General features: G+C 42.5%; 2 protein-coding genes across 4 annotated transcripts; both read right to left on the reverse strand.

Annotated features, from left to right (window-relative positions):
- Positions 1-561: 561 nt before the first annotated feature.
- Positions 562-6,039, reverse strand: LOC108625428 (zinc finger CCHC domain-containing protein 2). 3 transcript variants are annotated; one of them, XM_018025475.2, is made up of 9 exons: positions 5,879-6,039; positions 4,652-5,144; positions 4,378-4,474; positions 4,122-4,295; positions 3,580-4,049; positions 3,323-3,502; positions 2,982-3,244; positions 2,175-2,911; positions 562-2,079 (listed from the first exon to the last, which is right to left on the reverse strand). In XM_018025475.2, the coding sequence occupies exons 1-9, from the start codon at positions 5,923-5,925 to the stop codon at positions 2,015-2,017; spliced, it is 2,526 nt and encodes an 841-aa protein (XP_017880964.1). In that variant the 5' UTR covers positions 5,926-6,039; the 3' UTR covers positions 562-2,014. The 3 variants fall into 3 exon arrangements, with proteins under 3 accessions (XP_017880964.1, XP_017880963.1, XP_017880962.1); XM_018025474.2 differs by having other exon boundaries at positions 2,982-3,178; positions 3,580-4,295; XM_018025473.2 differs by having other exon boundaries at positions 3,580-4,295.
- An 822-nt stretch (positions 6,040-6,861) lies between these two features.
- MFS18 (major facilitator superfamily transporter 18) lies at positions 6,862-9,156 on the reverse strand. Its single transcript, XM_018025476.2, has 8 exons — positions 8,768-9,156; positions 8,343-8,689; positions 8,093-8,266; positions 7,841-7,973; positions 7,577-7,673; positions 7,349-7,514; positions 7,131-7,289; positions 6,862-7,066 (listed from the first exon to the last, which is right to left on the reverse strand). The coding sequence occupies exons 1-8, from the start codon at positions 8,827-8,829 to the stop codon at positions 6,927-6,929; spliced, it is 1,278 nt and encodes a 425-aa protein (XP_017880965.1). The 5' UTR covers positions 8,830-9,156; the 3' UTR covers positions 6,862-6,926.
- Between the last annotated feature and the right edge of the window lie 119 nt (positions 9,157-9,275).

The following is a 9,275-nucleotide window of genomic DNA, read 5'->3' on the forward strand; positions in this document are numbered from 1 at the left end:
GGTAACGGCAAGATGTATCAAGTTTTCCGTAGAAGACCGGTACGAGAACACTGGGTAGTTTTTAAACGAAAAATGGCACTTTAACTAAACGTTACCCGGACACCAAGTCACATTCTATTAATTAGGACGTAGTCGAATTTCTCCTAAGAAACTGACAAAAGTTTGACTAACGTACACGTGAAGTAAGAATCCCCAAACTTTTAACAATTAATTTTTGGCTTTCTTTGGAGTTTGAATGATCGAGTATCGCGTTCAGGGAAAATTATCTTCCACGTTGTACGTGATGATGGGTGAAAATTATTATCGTTACTGTTAGAAGAAAATTAGTAATGACAGACTCGAAATGTAACATCACATTCGAACTTTCAGTCAAACTTTCATCCTTGGCGAAAAGATACCTAATTCTAAACCGTAGGTCCCAAAAGATTTTTGTGGCCACTGACTAGCTACCGAAAATTCGAACAAAAAGTAAAAAGGAAGAAAGAAGACGACACCTGAGAAAGTTCGCTGAAGCTGTCGAAAGTAAATTTTTAAATGCAAGTGTATTCAAAGTCAGACATATCCAGTTCCATCCTCTTTCACAGTCCTTACTATTTTTATTCAAGACCTATTCGACATGGATCCGAGGCAATGTACGAGAGCCTCGCGATTTCAAACTGTGGATCATCGTAAGTGTGGGATCTAGACAAAGATTTGCCGAATGATGTGCTCTAATAGAATCAGATCGACACCCACTAACGGTGTCCCTTTCCATTTTTAACGTCAAGTCGGTTTAAATGCAGCAGCAACCTGCTGACAAGGCAGATACGACGCAGATTGCCACTCCACTCACACCTAATACTAATATTATATTCAAGTTATTATTCTTTCCGTTTTCTTTTTTTTTTAACATTACCGACTAACAAGATTCTAAACGCATTTAACGCATTGCTTACACATAAAAAAGACAGGTGATCAATAAAAGTCGTATAAAATTGCTTAAGTTGCACATGATCGCATGACTATTTGTATAAATAGGATGAGAATTATTGTTATCTAACTATTCATAAGTTAATGAATGAATGAATGAATGAATGAGCGGCATATATTTATAGTTTTATACACACAGGAGCGCAAAGGCAGCTAGACAATCGAACACTTATGGTTTGTTGTTCTCTCGTTATCCCATCTTTTCTATCTCACCCTTCCACTCTCGCTCGATCTCTTCCCCACAGAACCCTATCCTCGCCATATATTTGTTGCACTCGTTTAAACATTGCGCACGTAAGGATTGAGAAAATATGTATACATAAAAACGTTGTGGCTCAATAGCGATAATAGAAGTAATAGTAATAGTTTAATAGTAATAGTAGTAATAGTGGTAATAGACGTATTAGTAGAAGTAAAAGTATCAATGATGAATATATTCAAACGTGATAGTTTCACCTAATTAGAGCACAATGCATTTTTCTCATTTTCTCTGCATCTGTTTTTCGTTTTTTTTATGGCTAGTTTTACTAGAGACAGGGAAACGTTGGAAAAGGTGGAGGAGGGATGTGATGCGTGTGTATATATGCGTGTCCGTGAACGTGTACGTAGCCCATCGATACAATGGAAATACGCGAATGAATACCTAACACAAATCTTTCAAAATATATTCTAAAAACTTAGATAAGAACATTTCGCGTTTTTACGCCTGCCCCCGTTATTTTTCATTTCTCCTCTGTACACGACGCCACTCCTTTTTTACAATCATGGTCAAGGATCACTATCATAAATAAGAGGTTGTAAAAAGTATACCTGGTACCATGCATCGCGAGACACCCGTTGTTAAAAAATTGTCGTCCCGAGTGCAAGGGATGTCCAGAAAAATCACCGATAACATGCACGAGGAGCGATAGCGGTCGTCTTTCGAGCAGCCTTTAGGTTGTATTGCTGTGACGGGGTCGTAGTGACAGTGCTGCTGGTGACAGTGGTGACGGTGATCATGATAACGATGATAATGATACGTTTTTGGATGGTCCGCGGCAGGGGATCACTTGTCAGAACTTGGGCACTCTCCAGGTTGCTTCATTATACTGTAGTCTAGGCGGTATTGAGCTGAAAAAGACACACGCAAATTCAAGTACAATCTATTCGTAACATACGTAAGATCATTTTCCATGTAGAAAATAGAAATGAAAAAATCTACATACCTTTTTTGGTAAGATCCTCCATAGTTTGATCTTTACAATCAATTGCGAGATGACTACTGCTGCCGCAATTGTAACACGAGATCTTCGCTGGGGGGACGGCAGCTGGAGCGTACGTGACAACCGGAGTAGGCGGCATGTACGGCGGTTGCACAGGCGTCCCGGCCGCATTTTGCGGCGGAGGCGGCGGAGTCCCACCCGAAGGCGGGTGTCCAGGATATTGGTACATCATTTCGCCGTTCGGCTGGTACGTAGTCGGATAAGCCGGCCTTCCATACGGCCCATGAGAGAAGTTAGAATAAATACCACTGCTCGGTCTCAACGCCGAGAAATGATGCGGCAGATACGTGACCTGCGACTGCGTCGGCGGAGCGGGGAACGAGACGCATTGCGAAAGGTTCGGCGGACCGCCGCCGTTCACCATTTGATTTTTATGACGCATCACATGCGTCTGATTCCTTCTGGTGCGCTGCCTCTCCGGGCCCGACTGTACAGGTTGTTGAGGCGCCGGATGCGAGACCGCACTCGTAGAATGCACCGGCGCGGGGCTGAGGTGGTCGCTAACTGGAGGCCCGTTACTCTCGCTTCCGCTGACCCACGGCGCGGCCGGAGGAGTCTCCGGCGGGGACCTGCTACCGGTACTATCGGAACTGCTGCTTTGGGAACAGTGCCTACTGCTCTCGGGATCTAACCTCAGAGCTTGTAATTGCGTCAAACAGTACACGTGCTGGGCATTGCACCTAAAGGATTCAAATATATTGTCGAGTAATTGTTAAATTAATTTTATACGTCAAGCATTATTTTTCTTACCTTGAATATCGGTTTTGTACACCTGGGACAGGCAACGTGAGGCAGGCATAGCACGGCGCGTTCGGTGCAGCGTACATCGGCGGCGGCGCAGGGTACATTTGTATTTGACCAGGATCTAGTGGTCGCATAGTAGGATATCGCCGTAAATTAGGAGTAGCTGCGTGATTATGATGGTGATGCATCGCTGGATGCGGTTCCTGTAATGGCATTGACTTACTGCTTTGATTTCCATTATCATTTAACATCTCCATTCCAAGCATGGCCTAGGTAAGAGTTTTTTATTTATATACACATTTTCGCTATAATACTTGAAGTACACCGTGAACGGATATGATAATTACCTCGTTCTCGACCGAATCTACAACGTTGTGTGCCGTGCCCGTGGTACCGTCTAGTTTCTTCTCGGTAGAAATTTGATTTAACCCATTAGTAGTTTGACTTTTAACTATACTCCGTAGCTGTCCCACAGCGTTCGGCGTCAATCCTATATCCCTTAGGTCTTCGTCGCTCATTCTCCGTATCTATATTCATCGATGAACGATAAAAATAATGTTTTCGTAACAGGACTTACTGAAATTACAATGCTGCGCTGTCTCACCTCGTCGAGCGAGAAATTCTGCAAGTTGCCTTTGAAATTTGGCATTTCCTTCCCGAGCGTTTCTCGTAACGAGTCGCCGGAAGTGGAGGATCGCAGTCGCGGCGGCGGCGGCGGCTGTTTCGACTGAGGTGCTGCCGGAATTAAGGTAGAAGGGGTATTCTCGACGCTATTATGCCGGGAAAAAGTAGTAGAACTGCTGATAGACAAGGGAACAGAGCGTGATGGAAGCAATGGAGGCTGACTAGGGTGACTTCTGTTCGTACTCAACGCGGGCAGCGGGGGTAGGGAATTGGTGTTCGAGCTGCATATGCTTGTCTGACTGTTAGAGGCACTCGTCGACGTTGTCATGGTGTTCGAAGTTGACTGGGTCACCTGCGAGGAGGTGCGCGGCATCGCATTGTTTCTGCGACCCATCGGGGAATTGCTGCGGCTAGGAGATCGAGACTGGGACGGTGACGATTGGCGGCTGACTAAGGGGGAAGGTGGATAAGCCAACATGTCACCAGTGTGATACATCAGTTGATTCCCCATCATGACCTGACCTGTCCACGGCGGCATATGATTCACTGATGGGAACCCGAGGTGGAGGTACTGCGTGGCACCGCCCGATCCCATCGGCATTTGTTCCGGCGTCGGCAGACACAATCCAGGCGGAGGCATGGAGAGCCCGGGAGGTACTCCGGTCACCATTGTGTTATTCCTCATTGCCATTTCTCCTGCGATCAATGAGATATACGTGTAATATAAAAGGAGCACGCGAACTTTTCAAGTAGCAGACGATAATATTTTATAAATTACCGTGATAAGTTTGCATCGGCGGAGGAGCCATCATACAATTACCCTGCATCTCTGAATCCATTAATCTTTCATTCGTATTCATACATGGCGAGCAACCCTAATGTTACATGAGATATCGTTAATGAAACAAGTAGGAAATATATATTATTAGTAGACTGCGAATTCTTATATGCTGTGCATTCAACTATGTGTATTTCTTAGACGCTCAGTTTCACTATAAACGGATAAAATCCACAGTCTATTACTATTCACATTCAAAGTATATTTTACGTACTTGATTTTGCTTGTAAGACGAATTCGACTTAGACAGATTCAAGCGAGCTTCCTCTTCCTGAAGCTTTATGAAAATATTACCGAAGACGCTCTTTTGCTCGTATGTAAATGCTGGATGATTCAGAGCCATCGTGTACAGTAAGAGCAACTCTTCGAGGGGTTGATCATCGGGTGTAAAGGTGGTCCCGTTTAATAAGTTAGAGATCTCTTGATAGTCGAAGTTAGATAGATTCTTGTACAAGATCACTGCGCACGCATAGTTGCAAGAGTGTAATAGTGCCATGTAGAGAGCGAGTTTCCTCCTCGTGCGCTTATCCGCGACACCCGAGGTCGTCAGCTCGGCGAGATCCGAAGGGCTGTTTGCATGATGCTCCGTGTCGCGGAGATCATTGTAATCCCGTTTACCAATGTCCTCTACACAAGTGCCGAGGTATCGTACTTCAAATGGCAGGCACATGTTTAATAACGTGCACATGACATCGATGCGGTTATAACTGCACAGACGGAAATACACTTGTAATTGGTAATAAACGTGCTATAAATACATTTTTCTTTGTTATTAGGAAACACGTATTCTTCAGCAAATACAACGTGCTCACGCATTGAACGCGTGTTTACACAGACATATTTCAACGAGACGTGTATGGAAACTTAATATTAATTTCTGTAATAAACTGAAAAGAAGACAATGTATGCTAATTGAAACATACGTACATTTCATTACAATTATCATGAAGCTATAGATTATTGTTTTTACATATTTTTACAATTGCAAATTGAACAGAGGAATAGTAAATAACGCATATAACGAATAGCAGACATTGCATTTAACAATTTCAGACGATTATAGAGGAAGTTCTTTAATAAATTCGTTACAATATTCGCCTGGACGTAATTATAGAAAAACAGTTGCTACCATACTTGATACTCCCTTGTAATAAACAGAAAGATCATCGATAATGAGGATAGATCAACCGCTGTCGAGTAACGCATATCGGCGGAGGTTCTTAATTATTAATGAGCTCGCGATAGTTTTTGACGTGGAGTTAAGATAAGATTGCGAAACGTTCTTTTTGGTTAGTTTGAAATTTAGTAAGAGGGATGAGGAGGTCACAGTGGAAAACGTAACAGCACGCGAGGTATACGAGAACCGAGGGGAATCCAGCGTCGGCCGATACGGGGACGCGTTATTAACCGGGTTATATACGTTGATGACGGCTTTTTTTACCTGGACAGATTCCCAAACCATGATACCACGTTCTCCTTACACACCATTGCCAGACAACATTGATACCACTTGGGCTGAAGAAAGCGCCGATGCGGACAGCTTTGGCGCCTCGCGTATTGCTATCAAGTGACAATCACCGCGGGGCCTGGCGTGCAATAACGGACCAGTTTCAAAGCGTTCACGGGCGTGAGAGACTCGTTAAAAACGGAATTCGATCAGCAGCCGTGGCGACGGGCACTTGGAACGCTCAGCGGCGGCAGCACAGCAGTTAGGCGCACACCGTCAAGTATTCACATTCGCGGCAGCAGCTCGGGAGCCAGGGGCAGAAGCAGGCGCGACCGAACGATCGGTGAAAACGGCTACAGTCGACGTCGACGTACCGGACCACCACGCGTTCATGAAAAAAAAACTACGCGCAAACAACTGCACGGTCGTCCTGATAAAAATACGATTACACCTGTGCAACTGTCTCCGTCGGCTATTATACCAATTCTCAACGAGATGTACCGAATCGAAAACTCGAGTCTCGGGATCCGTTCACATGCTCGCGTTAAAAAAGGCATCGGGCACTTGCTGTTCGGATCCACGTTAAGGCCGGGTCCTCATGTGCAGACGTTCGCCACACCATCGATCGTATTGGTTATCTTCCCTGCTCGTTAGCAATTTGCAAGAATTCAACAATTCCTTCCTTTATCTCTATGCGACACTGTATCGTGCGAAAGTAAGCGACAGAAATTTTCAATTTCTATTATATTTTCTAATCTATTATATATAACTAATTACTCCCGCAGTTCGTGAGGTAACGAAATTACACATGGGTATCCACACTTAAGCATTCGCATTGTGTGTGCGCATGTATATTCACGTGCATATTTTAATTATTTTATTTCGAATCGTCGTCAGTCTCCTAATTATACGTATGATGAATCTGTTTGTTTACGTCAATCAGGAAACTTCTTTAGGGTATAATAATTGATGATTCATTTATTCATGATTGAGATTGCTCCTTTATTTGAAAGATCTTTATTTACAATTATTCAATGATAATTTATATAATAGCTTGGCCAGAACCGAATAACAGATATATTATACATCCAAATGTGTCTACCATAGCTATAAATATAAATACAACGGGCCAGCTATGTGTTACATGTAATATATGTCCAGCAAAGTACACCCCAAGGAATCCTGAAGAATTATTATTATTAATGCTCTTTTCAGTATAACAAAATTCATAAAGACATAAGTTTACCAGGCACAGCACCGACAGTGTTCATCAGTCCGAATACACTGCCAGAATGTTTTGGTGCAAGATCCGAAGGGTTTACTGCGATCGCATTATTATGGAAACCAGATCCACCGATAATGAACGCGAGGCAAATGATCGCACTTAGAAAAGTTTTCACTTTGGCTGAAACGATCTCAATGTTCATTTTTCTATTTAATATTCTTGCCTCGTTCGGTGCATACCTAGGAATACTAAACTGATGATCTCAGTTAGGAAACATATTGTTTCGACTATTTTGCGCGTTGCCGTGACAGAGTATCCTGATTTGATTATCTTCTCCGACAGGGCTTTGCCTAAAAATGTGCAGGGTAACATGGACAACCATGGTACCATGTTCACGACCCAGCCCTGAACAGAATAAAAACGTTGTTAGTTTATATGCTATCAAGGAACGTGAAAAGTTTTGTTACCTTCACTTCAGGAAATGTGTCATGAAAATACGTTGGCATCCAAGACAGCAATACGAAAAAACAATTATTTTGGCAAGCGTGGCCTATAACGCATGACCTAAAAATAATAATAATAATTCTGTATATAACATCGTCTGTCTAAAGAGAAATTAAAGATTAATGCTTTCATAGATCTGTACACATTTTTATATATACTTTTTCTATTAAGATTTATGCGAGAGAGATATGATAAATTGACATTGAATTCCCATGCAGAATGATTACCAGAACGGAGGCTTTCCTAGGAGCTTCAACCAAGGTAAAGCGTAGTTAGTACTCGATTTAGTGGAAGGTGACTTTTCCTTAAAGTACAGAGTATGGTAACTTAATAACATGGCCCATGCCAAACTTAAACTTCCTAAAGCAACAACTTTATTAATACAAACATGTCTGATATATTGCAATTCAGATTTATTAGTCAATTACTCCAGAGTAATGAGCTTATCCCTCAATACGTGTTAACAAGTGTTCGTTTACCTAATGTTTGAAAAACCGTCACCCAGCTGTAATTTTCTAACAAATAGGAACCGACGGATCCAGTAAGCAGTGTGCCAAGAGACGAGCCTGATGTTAATAAACTAAAGAATGAAGCTCTCTCGGTTTCATGCAGTCGTTGGCTTATTAAACTGATCATGCTAGGAAAATGCATTCCTGGAATACATTGTCCTTGTAGATAAAACCGAGAACACCCTTAGACAATCGAATCAATTGGATGATGTATCGTTACCTTGGAATGCTCCATTTATCATTCTTACTATCGCCACTAATAATACCGACGTGTCATTTTTGGAAAATAGTTCTATCACTTCTGGCATAAAAAATGTCGTCATGGACCATCCAAGAGCAGAGATTAATAATACTTTCTGTCCTCCAATTTTGTCGCTAATATACCCACTGGCGACTTGCGTCAACGTGTAGCCCCAAAAGAAGCTGGACAATACTATCCCAGAATCCGACTTGGACCATTGCTTCTCCTTACTTATAATTGGCATCAATAGAGGAACACAAGTTCTTGTAGCGTATATCAGACAGGTGCCACATAACAGCGATAAGAACCATTTTCTCCTCTCCTTCCTGAAACGCACAATTTACAATTTCAGCGAATCTCGATTTAAAAAAGACCGTTCGTTTCTTAATGCACAATGATTAAACCTTGTCCAAGATGAATTCGCTTTTTCATCTTGGCATAATACTAGTGGTATCTGCATTTGCATTTCTGTACGAGGTACCGCGAATAACTAAGCATCTAACTTTCTCGCCGTATGCCCGAAACACGTATCTAAGTTACACGCATGCATATCGTTAAAAATGCTGTATTTGTAAATGATCATTCTCGTTAAACGTCAGCGATTGCGATACGCGATGTTGTCTGTCAGTGCCTTTCAAAAATTCGGTAAAACGCAGAAAATCGTCTTAGCATTTCTTATCAGTAATTTGCGAATAAACATTGAATTAAAAGTGTGAGCGCTAAGACGATTTCAATTTGCTGTTTCAATATTGCTGTGAGATGACGCGGAACTCTCGGTTCGATCGGCGAAGAGAGATGAGAGGCGACACGAATGCGCGCGCGTACGATGGGAGAAGTAAAAAACGAGAGGGAAGGAGAGGGAGCGAGCAGGTTGGTTCGGTTCGAGCGGGCAGAGAGTGGACGAGCAAGAGG

The sequence above is a fragment of the Ceratina calcarata genome, unplaced genomic scaffold, assembly GCF_001652005.2.
Source record: "Ceratina calcarata isolate Rehan_Ccalc_2016 unplaced genomic scaffold, ASM165200v1 scaffold351.2, whole genome shotgun sequence".
Taxonomy (NCBI): domain Eukaryota; kingdom Metazoa; phylum Arthropoda; class Insecta; order Hymenoptera; family Apidae; genus Ceratina; species Ceratina calcarata.